Source organism: Lycium barbarum, chromosome 12 (genome assembly GCF_019175385.1).
Source record: "Lycium barbarum isolate Lr01 chromosome 12, ASM1917538v2, whole genome shotgun sequence".
In the NCBI taxonomy this organism is placed as follows: domain Eukaryota; kingdom Viridiplantae; phylum Streptophyta; class Magnoliopsida; order Solanales; family Solanaceae; genus Lycium; species Lycium barbarum.
Window position 1 is genome coordinate 73,914,049 of NC_083348.1, and position 25,040 is coordinate 73,939,088.

General features: G+C 37.4%; 3 protein-coding genes across 3 annotated transcripts; 1 reads left to right on the forward strand and 2 right to left on the reverse strand.

Moving 5' to 3' along the window:
* Positions 1-1,238: 1,238 nt before the first annotated feature.
* Positions 1,239-6,659, reverse strand: LOC132623649 (glycine-rich RNA-binding protein 4, mitochondrial). The gene is made up of 4 exons (XM_060338429.1): positions 6,452-6,659; positions 2,003-2,071; positions 1,801-1,907; positions 1,239-1,717 (listed from the first exon to the last, which is right to left on the reverse strand). The coding sequence occupies exons 1-4, from the start codon at positions 6,567-6,569 to the stop codon at positions 1,577-1,579; spliced, it is 435 nt and encodes a 144-aa protein (XP_060194412.1). The 5' UTR covers positions 6,570-6,659; the 3' UTR covers positions 1,239-1,576.
* A 1,187-nt stretch (positions 6,660-7,846) lies between these two features.
* Positions 7,847-21,821, forward strand: LOC132622448 (V-type proton ATPase subunit F). The gene is made up of 5 exons (XM_060337055.1): positions 7,847-8,004; positions 8,373-8,454; positions 10,719-10,800; positions 19,987-20,069; positions 21,363-21,821. The coding sequence occupies exons 2-5, from the start codon at positions 8,392-8,394 to the stop codon at positions 21,525-21,527; spliced, it is 393 nt and encodes a 130-aa protein (XP_060193038.1). The 5' UTR covers positions 7,847-8,004; positions 8,373-8,391; the 3' UTR covers positions 21,528-21,821.
* A 1,082-nt stretch (positions 21,822-22,903) lies between these two features.
* On the reverse strand, positions 22,904-23,566 carry LOC132624429 (uncharacterized). Its single transcript, XM_060339211.1, has one exon. It carries the CDS (start codon positions 23,564-23,566, stop codon positions 22,904-22,906), a length of 663 nt encoding a protein of 220 aa, XP_060195194.1.
* Between the last annotated feature and the right edge of the window lie 1,474 nt (positions 23,567-25,040).

The window sequence follows — 25,040 nt, forward strand, 5'->3', positions numbered from 1 at the left end:
TATGACTTGTCTTCGAACCAAACCCCCCTGTATTAAATATTAATCGTTTCGGTGAACTAAATTTGTTTCAAATATCTAAAGTTTTAGAAGAACGAGAAATCATTCATGTACTTTTTTCCAGATCTACCCCTTGTTGTTCCAATTAGTGGAATGTTAAGAGATGCATGTAACTAGGACTGGGCATAAATTACCGAAACCCGAATTACCGAACCGAATTGGGAATTTTGGTAATTCGGGATTCGGTAATTTGGTATTCATGGTATTCGGGCTTAAAATTTCAGAATTACGGAATTCAGATTTGGGTTCGGTATGAGATATTAATACCGTTCGGTATTTGGTTTTTCCTGAATACCGAATTATTTATTGAATAAAAGCCCTCCCCTAATTATAACCGATATATCTAACACAAATAGGCCCATCAAATATCAACAATACTCAATAGTCACTCCTGTATTTTCTTGCAAGAAGTTGAGTTTTCGGAATCATGAGTTACTGTTATAGTTTAAAGAGTTACAGTTTAAAGTTTAAACATGATGAATGTTGGTTTATTTCCTTCTGCTCATAATAAGTCAAGTGTTTTTAGTTGAACCTGAAAGTTGCCCAAGGATGATGAAGCTGTTCGTACATAGATATTAAGTTTAATTTGTGCTTTTAAGTTTCTAATTGTTATGGTGGCGCATGACATGTTTTCGAAAGTACATGAGGCTTTAACTATTCTTTTTAAGATTATATGTTGACTGAAAGATTTGGAATTTGTGTTTACAAGTTATGTTAGCCAACTTCAATACGGTATTACTGAATATCATACCGAACCGAAATTTGATTTACCAAATTACTGAACCGAACCTTTTCGGTTCTGTACTTTCAATTGCTGCTTACCGAATTACCGAATCCGAAATTTGAAAATACCGAACCGAATTCCGAACGGCTACCCTAACGAACATCTAGACAAATAAATTGATTATTAATTCTATTAAATGTCTATCTTAAGAAATGCAAACTGTCGAAAGACGGATAATATAAACCTGGAGGAGCAAGAATACAGAATAGCTGCTGCCCAACTGTATCCAAGATGACTAATTTCAGAATCCTTCATTTCCAAGGTCACCAATTCCCGCCCTTAGCCTAAAGTACCAGTGTAGTTGCTCTTGCCTTCAATACATGATGGTCCAATTTCACCGCGTCAAAAGCCATATATACTAGCAGAACCCGACCTTCAAACTAGTTGCACCCAGACAAAGCACAAGTCTTGCGATTTAATATACACGATTCTAAGTACAAGTGTTGTAATATGACCGAACAAAGCCTCTTCTAGTATAGAGTAATTGAGCTGGACTGACATGCAACGCGCATGCCTCAGAGAACAAATACAGCATATACGTGGACTTACATGCAAACCACAAGGTTGCAATGAGAACAAGTAATCCAGCCCTGTAGGAGCGACCTAAAATTGAAATTTTCCACAATAGAATTTTCATCAAGTCCACAGGAAGCTTCATCACAAGCTAGTTTCCAGAATGATGACTTGCGGAACCGTCATCCACCTAGCGATGATATTCTAACACCAGCATAAGCATTAAGAATTTTCTTTTAAGTCTGGAGCCTCATCTTCAGACGGCAATCTTTCCACAGGTGGTCCACAACTTTTCGGGTATCTGCCAAAGTCTTTGTTTGTAGGCTTCGCGAGTTCCACAGAAATAACCCTCCCATTGAGGTACTGATCACAAGGGAAGAAAGAATTTGAGGAACAAGACACAATGTGAAAGGAATTAAAATCAAAACAATTTCATTGGATATAACCTTGTGATCCATGCTATCAAGAGCAAGCATGGCATTTTCTTGAGAAGTGTACTGAATAAATGCATATCCCTTTGATCTCTGGGTCATTTCATCCTTGACAACCTTAACTGGCAAGGAATGTAAACACATTTGACCAAGCAGGTCTCAACTACAAGAAAGAGTAAAATAGATAAGAAAGGAATCCTAAAGCAATGGCACATACCTTCAGCCACCTGGCCAAAATTTGAAAATATCTTCTCCAGACAACTTTCATCAGTGGAGTATGATAAATCTATGGTTCAAAAATAAGACAGAAACTTTAAGAGCCAGAACTGTCGAATGGAAAAACATGTACATCTAAGAAAGCAAGTGAATTACGAACTTGTAGCATAAGGTTCAAAGAGAAAAGTATCTAACATTTCAGTGTTTCAAAAATATCTTTTCCTGGTATTCATTACATCTACAACTTGGTCGAATTGAGAACTGTCGAGTCTAATGAAAACTGAATGCAAAAGATATAAGTTTTTATCTTAGTTAAATTATGGAACCTATCATTTAGTGGTATCAGCGAGGAAAAATTCTAGACTCTTCTTTGAGCAGCTCCAGGAAATTAGTTTCCAGCATATATGTATTACTAACTAGAAGTCCTTCGAGTTTACAACACAATATCTTGTTTCTTGCCTGACATTTACACAACATTGTAGCAGATGGCAATGTTGTTCAGAGGAGGATGAATGAAAGAGAATAATGCTTAATAAATGTAGAAAGGTACTCCCTCTATTCCATAATAAGTGGTTTTTTAGGCTCATGCATACCTTAAGAAATTGCTCACTCCTAGAAAATTAGGAGTGTTTTTACTAACTTACCCCAAATCAAGCTTTACTACTTTCTAGAAATAGAAAAGGTAGTTAATGAATCTTGACTATTTAAATAAGGATAATCTTGGAAAAATCTGCCCCAAAGTCTTCTAGAAATCCTAAAGAACCACTTATTTTGAAAAAAATTAAAAAGCCTAAAAAACCACTTATTATGGAATGGAGGGAGTAATACTTTCCACAATTCTCATTGATCAACCATTAATGTGCTCTGCAATTGCAGATTTCAACTGATGAATCAAAAAGTGAATTACTTTTGAGGAAGGAAGAAAAAAGTAAAGAGAACAAGAAGCAAAGCCACAAAGGATAGAATTGGGAGTATCGCACAAGCACTTCACCTTCATAACACCAGATATGGTTTAATTAGCGCGCACACACACTTTTTCTATCCCCATTATTATATTTGCAACATCCTCAGGGAGCTCTTGCAGTCTTGCATTATCTATCTTCAAAATGGGTAAGGCCAAAAGCAGCAGTAAGAGTCAACATCTTCCTTGCTAAACTGATCCTGAACATAGTTCCTAAAGGGAAATTTACAGCATTACATGAAGATACGTCTCTCTTTCTGCGCAACCTCATTCTTTTCTTCTTCTTCTTTTTTTATTTTTTGATTTTTTATTTTCACAAGCAAATATCTCCAATAACTTCTTTCCGTCCTTAAAGAAAAGCAGCACTCTTCTTAATACCCTTGGAATGTCAAGGATGATCAGAATGCATTTTACATAGAATTTCTTTCTAATATCACTATTTTACTTCTTTGCCAACTATGGTGCGAAGCTAGGGTCAGGAAATGTATATTCAAAATAATCCCTAGCTGAAGCACTACAAGCCTGTAGCCCCTTTTTAATTTCAGGCCTTGAAACTCAAGAAGTGGGATGTTATCCTATAATATTAAGTGTTTACTTTCATCAAATATTTGAAGTACGCGGACCAAAGATCTGAATTCTATTCAGCCTGACATACAGTTTGAACCATGTAAATGTCTAGAGCCAGCATCTTTGAGCAACTTCTTCAACAAGAAGCAGCATAATTGTAGACTTGAAATCATGAAGACTAAAGCAGCTGATAAAATTATCTCTACCACCTCCACTATCGAAGAGCATCACTAGCTTTTATCACCTACATACAACAACAACAACAACCCAGTGAAATCCCACATCTTGGGGTCTGGGGAGGGTAGAATGTACGCAGACCTTACTCCTACCAAGGTAGGATGGCTGTTTCCGAGAGACCCTCGGCTCAATAGAAGCATAAAAAGGGAGTCAGATAAGGTTAAAAGATTCAAAACGATATTGCAATGAAATAATGCAAGCGACACAGTAAAACAGGATAATCAATGAATTCAAAGCTATATGGAAATGCAAATAACGAAAGCGGCACAGATAAAATAGAGTAATCAAAGTATAAAAAGTAGCAAATAATAACATAAATCAGAGCACAAGAAATTATAATGCGCTAATGCACCTACTAATAAGTAAAGATAACGAGACTTATATACTAGCCTTCTACCCTAATGTGGGTCCTCCACACCCTCCTATCTAAGGTCATGTCCTCGGTAAGCTGTAACTGCGTCATGTCCTGTCTAATCACCTCTCCCCAATATTTCTTTGGCCTACCCCTACCTCTTCTGAAACCATCCATGGCTAACCTTTCACACCTCTGCACTGGGGCATCTATGTCTCTCCTCTTCACATGCCCAAACCATCTCAGTCGCATTTCCCGCATCTTGTCTTCCACCGAGGCCACTCCCACCTTATCCCGAATAGCCTCATTTCTAATCCTGTCGCTCCTAGTGTGCCCACACATCCATCTCAACATTCTCATCTCGGCAACTTTCATCTTTTGAACGTGAGAGATCTTAACTGGCCAACACTCCGCCCCATACAACATAGCCGGTCTAACCACCACTCTGTAGAACTTGCCCTTCAGTTGTGGTGGCACCTTCTTGTCACATAGCACTCCTGAAGCTAGCCTCCATTTCATCCACCCTACCCCAATACGATGTGTGACATCATCGTCAATCTCCCCGCTGCCTTGCATGATAGACCCAAGGTACTTGAAACTACTTTTCTTTTGGATGGCCTGAGCACCAAGCCTAACTTCCACGCCAACCTCCTGGGGTGTCTCACTGAACTTACACTCTAAGTACTCTGTCTTGGTCCTACTCAGCTTAAATCCTTTAGACTCTAAGGTATGTCTCCAATCCTCCAGCTTAGCGTTAACTCCGCTACGAGTCTCATCGATCAGGACTATATCGTCCGCGAAAAGCATACACCATGACACCTCACCTTGAATTTGTCGCGTCAATCTATCCATCACCAAGGCAAATAAAAACGGACTAAGAGCTGATCCTTGATGCAACCCCATCACAACTGGAAAGTGCTCTGAGTCCCCTCCTACTGTCCTTACTCTAGTTTTGGCTTCCTCATACATGTCCTTGATCACCCTAATGTATGCTACAGGTACACCTTTAGCCTCCAAACATCTCCATAGGATTTCTCTTGGAACTTTATCGTAAGCCTTTTCTAGGTCGATGAATACCATATGCAAGTCCCTCTTCCTCTCCCTATACTGCTCCACCAATTTCCTCACAAGATGAATGGCTTCTGTAGTTGAGCGTCCCGGCATAAATCCGAATTGGTTCTCTGAAATAGACACGCCTCTCCTCACCCTCATCTCCACCACTCAAGCAGTAGTAAAACCTCAAAGTCCTGAATCTTTACAGTGATGGATTGATGGTCTTAACAAAGCACCAGTAAGCACCAGTTCCAATCAACATATACAATGTTGCAACGCCTACTTTTTAATTAGTACGACAATGCAGAGACAAGATATAACATGAAGAAACATAAACTCCTAAGAGGCTTATTAGTTAGTATTACTGCATCTTTGCAGGGGCAAGATAATGCATAAAGAACATACAATTCTATGCGGCTTATCACTTGTTACTACATCTCATTCTAACTGTTTGGTCAGAAACAGCAAGCAAGCAATCTGAGTTGTACATTACGGGTGCCAAGCAGTACTCAGACTACAACAATCGCCACCAATAAAGATCCTAGCCAAACTTATTTTTCTCTTTAATTTCATGTTCTTGGAAAAGATATTATAAGTCAATAAGGTTTTTGGCTTGAACCTAGAGATGCTGTATCCAATCTTTAAGTGTCTTAAAGGTTTAGCTTTTATAAGCCTTAGGTGAAGCATACAACTAAGACACGTTTAAAAACTATCACTCAAACTAGCCAGCAACAGTCAATTCGATATTATTGATTCAAGCAGTAAAATTTCAATCTGATACTACCTCTGAGAAGCTAATGTCAACTTTCATAAGCAATTTTCACTTTGAGAAGTGTCTTCTCTTTATCTAGTAGCAACAACATTGTGCAGAAGAGTAAATCTGGGCTAAAAGAAAGTAAAAGAATCCAATATAAACAGATATCTAGATTATCTCATCACATCTCAGACATTATTATATTGGACAGAACAGGTACTTGATTCAGATATTGCAAACAAAAGATCACAACTTTATATAACGGACACAAAAGCTCACCGTTTCAGAGATATGGGGCTCTGGTAAAGGCCAATTTAATTATAATAAACGGAGAAGATAAAATTCCAACAAAGGAAATAGACAATTTAATCAACAAGAACACCCCTACCCTCCAAAACATATCAACTAAAAAGTTACAAGAAAAGAATCCTATCCAACAGGTGGGAAAGAATCCAAATTATTTGTACAGTTCTTGATAGTATTGGTTTTAACATTGATTAAAATGAGATTAAAGTAAAATGCTTACTTCTAACCATAATCTTGCTGGCAAGAGGGTATTTGGAAAAGCTAGCTTGAATTTTGAAGGATTTGGGTCCATTTGCTGGCTGCAACACAACAGTGGATACCCCCTTGGGCATCAACATTATTTAGCTTCACTACTAAGTGATGGAGAAATTAAATCAATCTTTGTATTGTGGTTTGTGTAGCATAGAGTTCAAAGGAAAGATAAAATAATACTTACAAAAAGTTATAATACAAGGATTGTTTTTGCATGATAATAATGAACGAATTGTTAAAGGATAATTATTAATAAGAGATTTTTTTTTTAAAATTATTTTGTATTTTTAGTAATTTTGTTTTAAAATTATTTAATTTTTGCATTACATATTTTATTTAATATTATACTTTAATATAATTTAGAATAATTTAATACAGAATTATGAATATCGCTAGTCAATTGTTTGTATCAAAATGGGGTGATTTTCTTTTTATACGGTTAATCTAAGTAACATATTATTTTATGTGGATTTTTATAGTGGGATTAGCTATGTCAGTGAAAACAACCAAACGATCCTAAGCAGGGGCGGAGCCAAGTGTAGTTGAGGGGGTTCCGAACCCCTTCGGCAGAAAATTACAGTGTATATTGAAGGTTAAAATTATTTTTTTTATGTATATATGGTAGGTGTTGAACTCCCTTAGCTTCTTGTATATTTACCTCTTTATATTTTTGAATCCCTTACTGAAAATTCTGGATCCGCCACTGATCCTAAGGGGTCATTTCGTATGCAAGATAGGATAGAGTGAGAATTTCATGAAATTAACTAACCTACTTTATAATTAGTCTCATCATTTGAGTATAAATAGTGAGCTAAAATAATTTCGCAACTAATTATATAATACTTATAATTGAATATGATATGCTCTTGCAGAAATGTGGATTAAAGCTACATACAATATATTCTTATATCCGACACTTTCTTGAATTCTGAAAATAGCAAAAGCTTCGTGCACTGAGTCTGCCCTATAAAAAATCAGATAAAATAATCTCGCATTTTATTTATAGATAATGTTGTTCTTATTCCACCGACCAAAATTGTTCACGTATCTCGTATTTTCTAGCTAGGTTAATTTAAGGGAAAAAACAAATAAAGAGGTGGGCAGTTGTGGGGAATTGGAAACTTTAGGGGCTTAAAGTCTACAGTTTTAACTATTTTCAGTTTCAACTTGAGCCCGTTTGGATTGACTTATAAGCTGTTTTCAGTATTTTTGAGTGTTTGGCTGATCAACTTAAAGTTATTTTGTGCTTAAAATAAGCTCAAAAAAATAATTGAGCCTATTTAACTTAGCTTATCTAAAGCAGCTTATAACTCAAAAATAAAAATAAAAAATAGACTGCCCAACATATATATATATATATATATATATTTTTTGTTTTAGCTTATAACAGCTTATATAGGCGTAAAGCCATCCAAACAGGCTCTTCCTCTAGTTTCCACACAACCAGAGATCAGCAAATAGCATCAGCCTTCGATTCATCTGTACCGATTGGATCCCTCATTTGTACCTAAAAACTTCAAAGTAAGTTTGCACTCACAATTACAAAGCTTCTTCTGCTTCCATTCAATTCTGTTATTTCAATTGATTTCGATCTGATTTATCTTAGTTTATTCAATATCATCAAAGAACTTGCAATTTAGGAAAATCCTTAGTGGGTTTTCATCAAACTTTGAACTAATGATGGGTTTTGAAAGTTTCAAGTATTAAAGCTATGTTACATCTGATTTATTTTGGGTGGTTTGTGAATAGTTTAGGATTTGATTTGATATCTGAATTTGTCAATGTGTGCAAGATTCGTATTTTTTTTAGATCATTGCTGTTGTTTTGTGATAATAGTATTTGATTAAAAAAGGTTTGTTGTTTTACTGATTTGATATCTGGATTTGCAGAAACGTTGTTCTCTCTTAGATGGCTGACCGAGCTCCTGTCAGGCCTAACAATTCAGCCCTCATTGCCATGATTGCTGATGAGGTGAAATTTTCACCATAAATATTATTGGGTGTTGCTATGTATGCTTAGAATTGATAGACTATACTCTATTTGCATTGTATCAGTAATGGGCTTTAAGTTTAGTCATCTTGTTATTTTCGCTAGACTAGCCCCTATTTGGATGGTCGTTATTCATGGTTTCATAATGTACAGTATTGTATTTTATATTATGTTATGTATTGTATTATGCTATGTTGCTTGGACCCTTCACTTTTGCCGCCGTACCCGTGTCCGACACGACACGACACGGGTTTGGGTACGGAATTCGTGTCGGATCCGGTCAATAGAGATCGGATACTTTGACCGAAATTCATGACCAAATTAAAGAAAAATTTTGAGATTATGATTTCTCAAGATAACAAAAAGTAGAGATTTGAAGACATGAGATGGCATACCTTCAATATTATGTAGAAAATTTAACTAGTTTCTCGGAGCACGCAGTCTAGCACCTAGTAGAATGGAAGATTGAATCACATGTCTGGTACAAACTACATGTAGGTGCTTCCACAAAAAGCTCTCATAATCTAGGCATATTCTTGTAGCTATATTATTAGAATTTTGAATTATTTTTGCCGAATCCCCGCACCCGTATCCGTACCCGGATCCGTACCCACGAATCTTAAAATTTAGATCATACCGAGTCCGACCTCTAGATCCATACCCGTATCCGACACCCGCACCCGAGTCCGAGCAACATAGGTATTATGAATACAATGTTTGTTTGGATAGACTGTATCGTTTGTTGTGGTTTAGTAACATTTTTATTGTTTGGTTTGATTGTATGGTACTGTATAATAACATGTAAGTTTACTAAAATATCCTTAACCCTTAATTACAAACTAGTTTATATACATTAATAAAACCAAGGTAAAGGATAAAATAGGAACTTTAAAAATAAATAGGTAGTGGGGTGGGGTAGGGTAGGGGGCGGGGTGGGGATGGAGGGTTGTGTGGTGGGGGTAGTGGGTGGTAGGGTGGGGTGGGGGTATAATGGGGGTAACATGCACTTTGGTGCTGGAAGCATTCATGTTTATGGATTGCCCAAGGGAAACATGTTTTGGGGGATTTAAGTGATCTGGTTGGATGGCCCATAAAGTCAAGTACCTATTCTAACCTGAGAGTTAGTCACTAAGCTATATAAGGTGAGAAGTGAAAAATGATGGACACACTGACCAGGAATGATATGACTGAAAAATGCTGAAAACCCATTTCTAGTTAGGGTGTGTTCGTATGAATGAAATTTTTTTCCGGGAAAATAAATGGATTCTTACTTATTTTCTTGTGTTTGGTACGTAAGCAAAAAATATTATCTTAAAAGCATTTGTTTTATAATCTAGACAAATACAATAGGAGGTGATGGTGGGGGTTAAGGGTGTTGGGTGGTGGAGAAGGAGGCTACGGCTGTGAGAGTGAAGATGAGGTGTGTTGGAGGGTGGGGAGGACACAATCAATGTGGAATTCCACTTGTGGAACTTGTTTTCCCTACTTCCACCAGGAAAGTCTTTTTTCACATTTTAAAGAACTTGTTTTCCTAGAAAAAATATTTTCCAAAATTTTGATCAAGAGAACATGTGAAAATTGGAAAATTCCTCCATACTGAACACACCCTAAATAAATCACTACAAATTACGTAACGTGTAGTTAGGCGTGCTATGTCCATGTGCCACTTAAATTAGATACAGCAATGAAAGAATTTTTGCAAAACATAAGGTAGGATTTCCAGAAAAGAGAAACAGCAAGCCTACAAAATATCATGACATCTTCTTCCTGATTTCGGATGAGCTGTTGGTTGCTATTATTCTAGTGTGTCTTTTTTTAGATGCTTTGGGGTCATCAGTCATCTTTGAATATCTAAAAATACTCTATCCATCATATCTTTTATGACCTTAGTCGTCTTGCATGGACTAATTAGGAGATGGTTTGGATGAATGATTACATTTGATGTGACTGATGGAGCACTGGTTTTTGTTGGGACTTAATCATGTATATGTTGTGCATCATACGTATGATCAGAACTCTGTGGAGACTGGATAGCAATTATCTATCCATTTGTTTTTTTTTTAATTGTTTGATGAAGCTTTTGTAGGCAACTTTTTAAATTGGCAGATAATTATATCCAGTGCACTTCAAATTACTACCCGCTTGCTGTCATGGGACTTTTATGATGAATAGCTTGTTAGTCTACATATACGTGATAGATGATATCTAGACATACTGATGCTGATGGAAATAGCTTATTAATATAGGACACTATTACTGGATTTTTACTGGCTGGAGTTGGCAATGTTGATTTGAGGAGGAAAACAAATTACCTTATTGTGGATTCAAGTAAGTTTCAATTTTGGAATTACCAGTTCTCCGGTAGTTTTGAGAATCTTTTATTTACTTTGATTGATTGAATACAGTCCAAAAGGCATACATCTATTATACAGTTTGCTAGGGACACATCTTGCTATTAATAACTTGATTGAATACCAATATGCTCTTGTTAAATTAACAAAAAGGATTTCGAACTCTGGACTGTATGTTTTTGGTTTCTTCCATGGGCATGGTTAGTTATTTTCCAGTTCAGCACATTTTCTTCCAACCCTAGATTTAGTCGCCCTTACCTATGTGGGAAAAGAAGCTTGGGATTTGGGGAGGAAATTTGAATGATTGTTTTTGCTGCTACATCTGGTTCACTAGCTTCCTATTGGTAGGAAGTATTGGATGTCGTATGTGACGTGAAACTTAGAGACAATATGATAGGGGAAGATAAACAAATAACAATCTTTGCAAAATATTGGGGAAAGAGAGGGGGTGATGAATGCATTTTGTTTAGCTACATAGTAAAGCAAAGTGCCTAAGCTATAAAAATAAATAGAGTTGCTGATATCAGTGTCCAACATGAAGACATGAAGGACTGGAATAGCGAGCACCTTAATATCCTGTGCCCTCCAAGGTAGAAAACAAGATAATGCTTCAGTGATAAAGACCCATATCACATATCCTTCCCTATTTTTTAGAGGAATAAGTAAATTAAACAGGCAATGACAAAACGTCGAGTGTCGGGTATTTTCTTGGAAATGTCAGCCTGGCTGTGTCAAATTCAGAAGTTCTAGGGTTGGCATTATAGCTGGATTTTGTCTATGTTCCAAAAGGTATTAGATATCAGACGTTATTGTCATGTTCAGTTCCTAAAGTCATTTCGCCATTTCCTTTCTTCCTTTTCAATCATAAGTCATGCCCCTATGGCTATGGAGAGGAAAATATTGTTCTTTCTTTCTTTTTTTTTTTTTCTTTTTTTAAAAAAATTTGTAGAGAGCCTTATTAAAATGTCTCACGAAATTTCTCTTCTACCTCTCTATTCTTGTCATCTCTCAATATATAGTAACATTTTATTGTATTATTTTATTAGTGTAGTTTTATTTCATAATATCAACAACAACAACAACATACCTAGTGAAATCCCAAAATGTGCGGTCTGGAGAGGGTAGAGTGTACGCAGACCTTACCTCTACCTTGGAAGGTAGAGAGGTTGTTTCCGAAAGAAACTTGGCTCAAGAGAAAGTTTGACAAAAAAGGTTAGATACGGACATAAAAAAGGTTAGATACGGACTAGTAGATCAAAGCAGTATTAAAATGAAAATAACGCGAGTGAAAAAGGCATGATAAAGCAGCCTGAAAAAAAAAGGCAGTAGCTACCACAAATAAATAAGGTAAAAGGCAGTAAGTACAATCGATATACAAATGAATACACTATTCGCAGTTGAAGAAATAACAGCATGTAGCAGAAGTTGAAGGGCAAGAAACTATACAAGTAATACTACGCCTACTACTATGGACCTACTAAGGAGGGCAATGCATGATTACCTACTACCCTTGTACCCTAATCCGTGTCCTCCATAGCCTCGTATTTAAGTTCATGTCCTCAGTAAGTTGTACCTTCGCCATGTTCTGTCTAATCACCTCTCCCCAATACTTCTTCGACTCACTTCTACCTCTCCTGAAACCGTCCATAGCCAACCTCTGACACCTTCGCACTGGGGCATCCGTGTATCTCTTCTGCACATGACCAAACCATCTCAGCCTCGTTTACTGCATCTTATCATCCACCGAGGCCACTCCCACTTTGTCCTGGATATCTTTATTTCTAATCCTATCTCTCCTATTATGCCTGCACATCCATCGCAACATCCTTATTCCGCTACTTTAAGCTTCTAAATGTGAGAATTCTTAACTAGCCAACACTTTGCCTTATACAACATAGTTGGTCTAACCACCGCTATGTAGAACTTGCCTTTAAGTTTTGGAGTCACTTTCTTGTCACACAAGACTCTGGATGCTAGCCTCCATTTCATCCACCCTGCCCCAATACGATGTGTGACATCATCATCAATCTCACCATTCCCTTGAATAATAGACCCAAGATAGTTGGAACTTCCTTGCTTTTGAATGATCTGGGTACCAAGCCTTACTTCTACGTCGGCCTCATGCGTTGCGTCGCTGAACTTGCACTATAAATATTCCGTCTTGGTCCTATTTTACTTGAACCTTTTAGACTCCGTGGTTTCTCGCCAAACCTCCAGCTTAGCGTTAACTCTGCCGCGAATCTCATCAATCAGAGCTATGTCATCTGCGAATAACATACACCATTGCATCTCATTGGATTTGCCACGCCAATCCATCCATCACCAAGGCGAATAGAATAGGGCTGAGAGCTGATCCTTGGTGCAATCCCATCATAACTGGGAAGTGCTCCGAGTCTCCTCCCACTGTCCTTACCCTGGTGTTGGCTCCATCATACATGTCCTTAATCGCCCTAGTGTATGCCACCGTTACACCTCTAGCCTCCAAGCATTTCCATAGAACCTCGCTTGGGACTTTGTCGTATGCCTTCTCCAAGTTGATGAATACCATATAAAGATCCCTCTTCCTCTGCTTATATGGCTCTACCAATCTCCTTACAAGATGGATGACTTCTGTAGTCGAGCGGCCCGGCATGAATCCGAGCCAGTTCTCAGAAATAGACACGCCTCTCCGCACCGTCATGTCCACCACCCTCTCCCAAACTTTCATAGTATGGCTTAGTAGCTTGATACCCCTATGGTTGTTGCAACGCCGAACTCATATTTCTTTATTAGTGAACTAGTTACTCTCATTATCCCCATTTTACCTTTAATGACGTGTGAAACTATTACCACCATTACTTGGTAGTAAGGGTAATTTTTGTACTTCACATTATATGTAGCTTATGCGTAAAAAATCTTCATTTGGTTCTTAAACTGGTGTTTGGTAAAATACCTGCTAAATAAATTGGATTGGATGAAGCATTATGTATTTCTGGCATGCTGCATAACTGCAGTGCAGGCCAATGTATTATTTAATGGAGCCATAAAAGAAATTCACTCTTGTGAAACATCAAAGGAGAAATAAGTGCATATTAGGGAACATTCATGTGTTTTTTTTTGAAAATGGTAACAGTTAATCTATATATCCACAGGTTTACTACATCCAAATGTGTAGTCCCCCTTTAAAAAGTTACATCTTACATCTTGTTCCTTACATGATCTTCCTCTTACAGTAATTCCAAAACATCAAAAATATCTTCTGTTTGTACCAAACCTACCTATTTACACCAAAAGTAAAAAAGACTTAAACAATTCATCTTGAACTTCTGTAGACCACATTGTTTGCTCTCAAAGCACCTCTGATTCCTTTCATTCCACACAGTCCACCATATGCGTGATGGGACGACAATCCTCCATCTCTCCTCCTCCTTTGTTGCATTTCCATCCCTATTCCAACTGTTTAGAGCTCCTTTAATGTTCCCAGGTTTCACCCACTTGATCTTCCTTAGGCTGATGAACATCTTCATAGTTGTTCTGTCCATTTGCAGTGTAAAAAGAGATGGTTGATTGTCTCATTTTGTTCCCCACATAAGAAACACCTTGAGCATAGATGGAAACCTTTTTTGTTGAAGTTGTCATGAGTTAGCACTGCATCTTTTGCCAAAAGCCAGTTGAAACAGTTCACTTTGTATGAACTTTTGTCCTCCAGATCATCTTCTAGGGCCAATCATCCTCCTGCATAGTTGAGGTATTCAAATCCTTATATGCTGAATTAACTGAGAAAATTCCTTTGCTGTCCTTCTGCCATTCTATTGTGTCTCTTTCTCTTGTCAAGTTGTTGAAAGTGGCCATTGTATTATGAAATGTTGCTATCCACTCTATCTCCCAATCATTTAAGTTTCTTCTCAGATTCAAGTTCCATCCCTGTCCAGTCCATATCTCAGCAACAGTAGCTTGTTGCAATTGACAAGGAACAAATATATCAGGGTACAACTGTTTCAGGGTTTTACTATCAATCCACTTATCCTTCCAAAATGAAACCTTTAACCCATTCCCAACCTTACATCTGATCCTTGCTAGCATAATAGGCCACAAGTTCCTGATTGCTCTCCCAACAGTGCAACTGTATGGTATAGTTACCATGTTTGTTGTCCAGTTATCTTCCATTCCATATTTAGCAGTGATGACATCTTTCCATAGCATGTTCTCTTCTGTAGCAAATTTCCATAACCATTTCATCATTAGGCTTTGGTTCTGGATGTTTATGTCTCTAATACCCACTCCTCCTGTCTTCTTGCTAATTGTCAATTCTTCCCACTTGACTGGATGTTTCTTTTTCTTGTCTTCAGTGCCTTGCCAGAGAAAGTTCCTTCTAAGTGTGTCAATCCTTTTAATCACATTAACAGGTGTTGGAAAGATGGACATCATGTAAGATGGTAAAGCATCTAACACACTGTTGACCATAGTCAGTCTACCTCCAAGAGAAAGGTACTGACTTTTCCAGTTAGACAGTCTTTTCTCACATGTCTAAAACCCCATTCCATATCCCTTTGGATTTGCTTTTGGCTCCCAAAAGCATGCCCAAATAAATGGTTGGGAGCTCCCCCACTTTGCTTCCAAGCTTCTTAGCTAGCCTCTCCAGTTCTGTCACCTCATTTATAGGGTAGATGAAACTTATCCCCCAATTGATGTGTAATCCAGAAACTGCTTCAAAGATGATGAAAATAACCCTTAGCATTAGCATATCATTTTCCTCTGCATCACAAAATACCAAGGTGTCATCTGCATACTGTAAATGTGTGATCTCTAAATTGTTTCCATCCCCCACTTGGAATCCCGTTATCCATCCTCTCTCCTGTGCTGTGTTTAACATGTTGCTCATCCCTTCCATTGCGAGAATGAATAGGAAAGGGGATAAAGGATCTCCCTGTCTCAATCCTCTTTGAGAAGGAAAGAAACCACAAGGAGTTCTGTTGACCAAGACTGAGAATTTTACTGTGCTGATGCACTGTTTAATCCATCTACTACCAAAGCCCATCTGCTCCAGCATCTTGATCAGGAAGCTCCAGTTCAAATGATCATAAGCTTTTTGGATGTCAAGTTTGCATAGAATGCTTGGTTTTTTACTTCTCTGCCTGGAATCCACACACTCATTAGCTATAAGAATTGCATCCATAATCTCTCTCCCTTTCATGAAAGCCATTTGCTGCCTATCCACCAGTTTGTGGATAACCTTTTTCAGTCTCTCTGTCAGTAGCTTGGCAATGATTTTGTATACTCCACCTATTAAGCTAATAGGTCTGAAGTCATTGAGTTATATTGCCCCAACCTTCTTTGGAATTAGTGCCACAAAGGTAGCATTCAAACTCCTTTCAAAATAGCCATCTGCGTGAAAGTTCTGAATAGCTGCTACTAGGTCAGTCCTGATGATTTCCTAACATTGAGTAAAGAAAGCCATTGTATACCCATCCGGACCTGGTGCCTTATCTCCTGCACATGCTTTAATGGATTCCAATATCTTTTGAGCTCCAAATGGTGCCATAAGGTAAGTGTTGCATCTTTCTCTATCCTGTGACAGTTTCTCATATCTAATTGAGGCCTCCAATTCTCTGTCTCTGTGTAAAGCTTCTCATAGTAGGCTACTATCTCATTCTTCACTTCTATAGGATCTTCCACAACTTCACCATCTACTCTCAGCTTATCTATTGTGTTTACTCTGCGGTGGGCGTTAGCAGTTTTATGCAAAAAGCTAGTGTTTCTGTCCCCTTCTTTTAGCCAGAGTGCCCTGGATCTCTGTCTCCATGCAATCTCTTCATGTGTGGCTATTTCTTCAAATTCCAACTTCAGTGCCATTCTAGATGCTATTTCTCCCTCCTCCAGAATTCTGTCCTCCTGTATTTCTTCCAGTTCAGCCAATTGGGCAAGCAGTATTTGTTTCTGGATCTTCAAGTTTCCTTGAGCTGTTTTGCACCATTCCTTCAGTTTATCCTTGAGAGCTTTCAAATTTGCCACCAAAATATAGTCAGGTTTGCCAATGAAAGTGAAGGATTCCCACCAGTTCTTTACTCTTTCATTGAAACCTTCTGTTTGCAGCCACCAATTCTAAAACTTGAAATATGAACTGGTTTTCTCCCATTCCCCACATGGTAACATCAATGGGGAGTCATCAGAAGTTATCCTGTGAAGTATAGTCTGCTTGATGTTTTTGAAACTGGCATCCCATTCTTCTGATATGAGAAATCTATCTAATCTTGCTGCAATAGCATGTCTGTTTCCCATTTTCCATGTGAACTTTCCTCCTGTTAAGTCCAAATCCACCAGCTCCATGTCTATAATAAACTCAGAGAAGTCAGTCATTGCTTTGTTGATTCTCCTGCAATTCTTCTTCTCTGATGGGAATCTAACTGTATTAAAATCTCCACACAGGACCCAGGGACCTGGAATCAGTCCCCTTGCTGTTCCCACTTCTCGCCAAGTTTCCTCTCTTTCCTGTCTGTCATTAGGAGCATACACCAGTCATTTGCCAACTGAAATCTTGATTTTTCCCAATGAAACTACATGAAACTGAGTACATTCCCACACTACTGATCACACCTTCCCATTCCCTTTTATCCCACAGTATGACTATACCACCTCTGGCCCCACTTGCTTCTAGCTGCACATAACTGACCCATCTACTTCCTCAAACTTCCTTAACTATACCTATGATTTCCCCCTCCACCTTTGTTTCCTGTAAACAAACAACATCTGCTCTCCAGCTTTGTAAACAATCCCTGATCATACCCCTCTTCTTGCTACAGTTTAACCCCCTTACGTTCCAAGATACTATATTTAACTTCATTGATTTTTGATTGCCAGATACAAACACCCCCCCCCCCCCCCCCCCCCCGCGCTCCTAGTACCATTGCTCATAAATTTAGTATCTAATTCTAATCCCTTCAATTCATTATTCGTCCCCTTCCTCTTTGTGGTTGGCTGCTCCCCTTTTTTCTCCTTCTTATTGTTGTCAATTTTCAAAAATAACTCTCTGGCCTTCTCTTCACACCCTCTGCAGCTTGCTCCAAACTCTGTAGTGAGTCTGGTAATGTGCTGTTTAACCCATTCTGGAGTACTGACTTGCTTGGTAATTTCTTCCTCTGAAAATTGGATTCTCAAAGGAACAATATCTTCTGCAATCTCTTCTGTGATTTCTTCTTGTGTGCTGAGTTGTAAGCTTTCTGTTTCTCCTCTTGCTTCCACCTGTAGCTTGTCCTTTTCCATAGCTTGCCCCTCCCAGTGATCAATTTGAATGGGTTGGGTCACTTTTTCCCCATCTCTGCTTCTCAGGTTCTGGAACATGTTGTGCGTGGTAAGCTTAGAAATATTTGCCTGTATTTTTATGCTTAGTTTATTTAAATGATGGTGGGCCACTGCAAATGGGTCCACTAAATCTCGGCCCAATCTGTCAATTCTTTTAATTTGGCCCGCCACTGTCTCTAAAGGCCCTTTCCCTTTTTCCTCCAGCCCACGTGTCCCAATATTTAAAATTTCCCCATTGATTATGTACCCACGTGGGATTTCACTGGGTATGTTGTTGTTGTTGTTGATTATGTACCCACGTGGGATCCCCTTTTATACGCTGAAACTGCCAGTGTATACGACCTTTGCTCTTTATTATCCACCGGACAAAAGACCTTCTCTGCTTTCTTTCCTTCGATAGGTCTGACCGTCACCGGAATCTCACACCATATTGGGATGGTGTATGAGAAACCGTCTCTGGACACCTCGATAACCCTCGAAACTTCCTCCCCATCCCCTTTCACCTTGACGAGCCCAATGAAGATGGTCCTTGAGCTCATTTCTTCCTCTGTTTCCAGATACCCCCCACACTTGTCTCCTATTTGCTTGAAGATTTCGTGTCTCAGAGGAAGCCCTAGAATTCTGACCCACACCCAGTCTCTTTTAATCTCTGCTGGCCAACATCCCGTCGTCGGTTTCCACCAACCAATTTTCAATTTCATCTTTTTCCAGTTCCATTCTCCGGTCATAATGTGTTCCGCTACTTTCCTTGATGGGAGTTCGAAGAGAAAATGGCCATCATTCATCGCGAAGACATTAAGACCGAACACCGTCTTCCATGTGTTGCTTGCCCATCTTCTTATGTCGTTCAGCATAATAGCCTCTTGTAAAGAGTTCTGGAACTTCCCGGCAATACATCTGTTTAGCAGATCTTTCTCAGAGATTGGATTTTCCCCAGCTATCTTTATGTTATTATCCCTGGACTGAATCTGCGCCTTTTTTGTGTTTTCTGTCGTCCATATGTTGCCGGTGATGACTTGTTTGAAGGATGCCCCTAACTGTTTCGTAGCTGGTCTCTGTTGCTTCTTTACTTGCACTGGCTCATATGCAATCTTATGTGCTATGTTCCCCCATCCTTCTTTGTATGTGGTCTCCGGTGTAATGATTACTGATTTGTTTTGTCCTTGAATGGCAATGAAACTTATGTATCTACCACTCTCATTGTATTTAAGAGTGCAGAAAAATTCTGAAAAATGATCCTTCAGATTTCATCTCCTGACTACCTTGCCCTGTACTTTGGATGCTTGAATAAATACTGATATCAACCACTTTAAGACTTTAATGCTAATTTTCACTCTTCTCATTAAATTCCTGCTACGTTCCACCCATTCGTACCATGATTCTACACCAGAATTGCATTTAGTAATACCATAAGACTTAAAACCTGCATTGTAAAATATACTACTGTCCCCTAATGAAGAAGAACCGACCATGGTGGCCGGAAAAAGACCCCCAGAAAAGGAAATAAATTTGAAATTACACTAAAAGCTCACTGGCCTCGAACATCGTGCCTGGGAGCATTTTCTCTCTCTTATCAATCTGCCTAAGATACTGCAGCTTTAAAAAATGTTTTTCTAAACATTCCTGTGTTTTTATTTTGCTAACTCTCTCGTCTACACTAATACGAGACACAGAATAGAATCAATCTATGTGTTTAGATCATAGAACCAAACAGATTGACCTTATTTATGGGTAATGAATTCAAAAACTACTTTTAATTTAGTTCCATGTGAAGGATGGTATATTGGGAGCTGGTGTCTACTTTGAGTGGTAGAGCTTTTCATTTTTTTCTCAAATTCCAAATTTTGGAAAGAAAGTAATAGAGATTCCCTATCCTCATGTTCAGAAACAACGGTGAAGCAGATTGAAGATGCTTTTAAGGAATTCACCACAAGAGATGACATCGCAATTGTGTTAATCAGCCAATATGTAAGTTTTCTACTCTGCTTTCATTTGTTGTTTGGTTTATCAATTTTGACATGTCCATTTATGTAGTCTAGAAAATTATCTGCATTTGGTGTGGTGTGCATTCATGTAGCTCTGCCCAAGTGCATCAGTAAATTTTGTTTTGTTTCAACTTTCAACTGCTAATTATGTCGTATATAGTGTTTATTCATCGAAATCTTTCATAATCTGAACTTTGGAACTACCTATTCTCTGGCCAAACTTCAGTTACTCTCAAGCCATCAGAAACCTACTAGAGTAAAAAAAAAAAAAAAAAAAAAAAAAAAAGAAGTAACATGATCTATATTTCTTGTTGGAAGTTAAGATCACCATGGGTACTGCATCAATCAGCTTGCATTTCCTCTTCCAAAACCAAACTCCATAGGACTTGTAAAAGTAAAAATAGATCGTAATAATTATTGACTATAGCAATATTAAGCCTGCTTCTCAAATCTCTATCACCCCCATCAGGTGAAAGTGTATTTGGTTGGGAACTTTGGATAAAGGCATGGGGAGGGGACATCAAAGAGGTAGTCCTATGGGTCATTGTCCTTGTTTGGTTATGAAATACAAGGGACAAGGTGTGGTCTCCATGTCAGTTTTTTAGCCAGTCTAAAGTTTGTCAAAAATTAAGAGATAACTGTTCATGCATTCTTTCCAAACAACGTAAAGAAATGATAAGTGCTTTAACAAGTTAAGAAACCTGCCAGTCACTCAAAACAGAGGTTTGAAGCTATCCGGTTAAGTACTCAATGTCTGCCTCTGTCAAACTAGTCGTTTGTAGACATGGAACGGACCGGGCCTGTGCAATGGAAGTACTCCTTTGGTAGGTTTAGTAAATAAAGGGAAAGGTCAATAGTTTGCTAAGAATAAGAAAAGAAGTCAACTTCCCTCCCTCTCCCTGTCGAATCAAACTTAGCTGAGCCTGGTTTAGTAACTACATGAGTTTAGCACTTCCCATTTCTTATCTGTCCTTAAAAGTATTGTCCTTTTTAGATACATCAAAGATATGCGGCTTGCGGTCAAAATGCATATTTTACTTTTGTTGTACTCCAGTTCAATTTCAATCTACTAAGTAAATCCAACTAACATTGTCTAATATGGTGGAGGAGCTTCGCTATCTACTGCAAGAACTTTAAATTATAGGCTGCAGTTTTATGTCTCTGGGGAACTAATGATCTCCATTTTCTTTATTTGAAGACTCACTTAAAATAAGGGTCCAAAGTAGAGTTAATTGGCATTTCATACAATTTATTCCTCCTGGTTTATCTTTTTCAGGTGGCCAACATGGTAAGATTTTTGGTCGATAGTTACAATAAACCAATTCCGGCTATTTTGGAGATTCCTTCAAAGGACCATCCGTATGATCCTGCCCATGATTCCGTTCTATCACGAGTGAAGTATCTCTTCTCTAGTGAATCAGTGGCCTCCGAAAGGCGTTAATGTTGGAGTAATGTTTCAATATGCCCCAGCTATTTCATAATATCTTGATCTTGTATCATGTCACCATTCTATCAAGAGGTATTCATTTTGTAATCTGTTTTTTCGTTTTAGATATTTAAGCGGTTTGTGTTGTTCTTGACTGTTGATACAAGTTGTTGTATAAGTTAAAGTGTGACTGTGAGTGAACAACTTGCTGGAAATAAGTCAGTTGCTGCGGCTTCTGTCCTTTGGGAGATTCAAATGATATTATGGATGATTATTCTTGAAAAAGAATCAAGTAGAATGCTTGAATAACGCATCAGTCTTCTGCTGTTTGATCTTAATGTGCTTGCGGGAAAATTTCTCACACAAAAAAAGTTAAAAACAATAATATTCACTATAATGAGATGTACTTATCCAGATGTGCTAAAGTAAATCAATCGGTTCTCTAGCGGCTAGGTAATGAGCGGAAACGTTAATATATAGTTGAACATAATAGCAGGTTTACCTAATTTATGAATTCAAAACGATTACATCTCCTAAAAGTTTAAAGTATAATCTCATGTGAAAAGTTATGTAGTATAAAGGGTAAACAACTTTGGCAGCCCTTAAATATTTAACAACGTTTCATATATGCATGAAGACAGCTAAACTGTTGTGAACATATTGGCTCTTGAACTAGCAAACTGGCCTCATTTTGGCCCTTCTGTTACATTACCTCCACTATCGAGTTTAAACCAAATATAATACTCCTCCCATTTCAATTTATGTGAATCTATTTCCTTATTAGTCCGTGTCAACAAGATTGACCCCCTTTCTATATTTTGAAATAATTTACTTTTATGCAATGATTTATAGCCACACAAAATATATGTGACTCATTTACAACCACAAGTTTATTTCTTAAACTTCGTGCCCAGTCAAATAAGTTTACATAAATTGGAGTGGAGGGAGTAGCAAAGATTTTGTGGATTCGACTTAAACAAATATTTTTTGACTAAAACTATGTATACATATGATATATAAATAAAATAGACTATACTCAATCTGAATCTGCTTGAATTGAAACAAAAACCAACTCGGGCAATTAACTTAGCTTTGTGTTGACTATGCATGACTAATTAACAATAACTCAGAAATCACATTAGATCACGAGGTGATATCACAATTTAATGATGAGATTAAATAGGATAAATTTAATATATACATGATGAACATTCTCTTTTAAGTCATACGTCTACAAACTTACAAATCCAAGAAAAGAAAAAAGGCTATTGAAAAATGAAAGACAAAGCGAGGTGCAATAAGGCTTGATCCTCAACCAATCTTTCCCTTTCTTTTCTTCTTCCAGAAGAATAAAAATGAAAAAAAATCAAAGGAACAAAAGAAAACATGCACTAAAATAGATAACCATCATCCCAAATATTTTCATCAGTAGAAGTAATTAAGTCCCCAGTGAAATCGTTGAGACAGAGATTGTCCAATTCAAAATCATTAAAGTTCATAATATCCATCGTAGGGCTACTGCTACTATTGGTCGTTGAAGTTGAACCAATTACTCTATTTTCATCAACTGATAATAACATACACTTTTGTTCTTCCACTTTCTTTTCCTTGTGCTGCTTTTGTTCCTTAGGATTGCAGTAACAATCATATCCAAATGAAGACACAGTAATTGAATTATCTGCATCAAAATCTTCGTTCTCGTCTAATCCAAAGTTTAAATTTATAGGACCTTTATGAGCTCCCAAGAAAGTATTAGCGGTGTGACACCCCGTAAATTGTTGAACTAAAGCTCGAAAATTCGAGGCATCTGCACTGAGGTGAGTGGTAGGAGTTTTTTTGGATGCTCGAGATCTTCTTCGGATTGGCTTCTTCATGCTAGAGTTTTTGGGGCTAAAGTCATGACTAGATGATGAGTTTGTAGGGCTTAAGGTTGTAGTAGTAGTGTCACAGTTTAATGTTTTTGTCATGTTGGTGACAGAAAGATCAATTGGTTGGTTGCTAAGGTTTTGTAGGTAATAGTTGTTGAATGTCATGTCTTCATTGGAGATTTGCATGGTTTTTGTTATGACCATTCAAGTGGTAGCTCCTTGTGTTGTGAAGAAATGGCAGAACAACCTAGGCAAGATTGTATATATAGTGGTCTTTTTGGTTAAAAGTATGATAATTAATTGCATAAAAGCTGGACGTTGACTATTCATCTTATATTTTTTCTTTCTTTTTTGTGGTTGGATTAAGACCAAGATATAGCTGCAGGTGTCCTTCCAGGAAAGAAACGTGGCTAGATTATGATATATGTGAATGCGACATCATATACTTTTCTTATGAGTATTAGTTTAGAGCACTATAAGAGAGGATGAAGCTAATAATTTCAAAGGATAGATGAAACTTTTTGTGTGTTTTTGTGAGTGTGGTCCGGGTGAAGTGATCGAAGCAATAAAGGTGACTTTTCAAGTGGTATTTTTGAGAGCTGAGAGGATCAATTTTTACAGTGGTATTACTTTAGAGCTAAGATGGATCCTGGCCGAGAAAAAAATATGAAATTTACTTAATTTTGTAAAGTTCAGCAATAAACTTTGAACCATTTCGCATAGTTCAAGAGCAAATTTGATCATTTTTTCTTGTAAAAAAAAAGGCTACACGTTGTAAAGCTTCTGCCTTGACTAAGGACATATTTTGACAATCTTATAATAGCATGAGCATATTTGACTCCAACTATTAATGGAGGGCAAATTAATTTTTACCATTTCGCTAAGCTCAAAAGAAAAAAGTTAAATATTTTCCCCGGTGATAAATTAAAGTAAAAATACATATTATTGAACTATATTTTTAAAAGCTTACAAAATGTTGTCTTATTTGTTGCTTTATCAGACGGTTAATTTGAAAGTCATAGAATAGTTAAATAGATTTACTTTGTTAGGGAGATTCTCTTAGCTTGTAGCCTCTTCTAAGGTACAGTGTCACCTAGACCTAGTTAATTAATTAACCATCCTTAATGATCTCCGCATTGTAATGAAAGGCACATGTGCTACTTGAAGATTGCAGTAGATTAATTAATCATTTGTCTAATTAATTTTCTATTTATGAAAATGATTAACAAGTACTCATGATATGATTCTATTTGATTTTATTATCTAATGGTTGACCATGTACATTGACACGCAACCGATTCGTAATGAGAGTAAACGAATTTGCATATGCCTATGTCAGGTCGTGTTCACACCTTCTGCTTAATTTCTATGTTTCACGAACAGAGATACTATTCAAAAAAATAATTTGCTCAGACACAATATTTACTTCAAACAAATATATGCAACAAGTTTTTTTTTTTTTTTTTGTAATCATGATTAAATCATATACATTTTCAATTTAATTTGTAGCTCTTAAATTGATTAGTTTGGTGTAATAACATGACTGGAGTAAGTATTTTAAATGCCACTGTAGTAGAACAAAAAGGATGCAGAAAAATACAGGATATCATATCTTTTTTTAAATATTAAACTTGAAACACGGATATGAGACAAGCAGCAC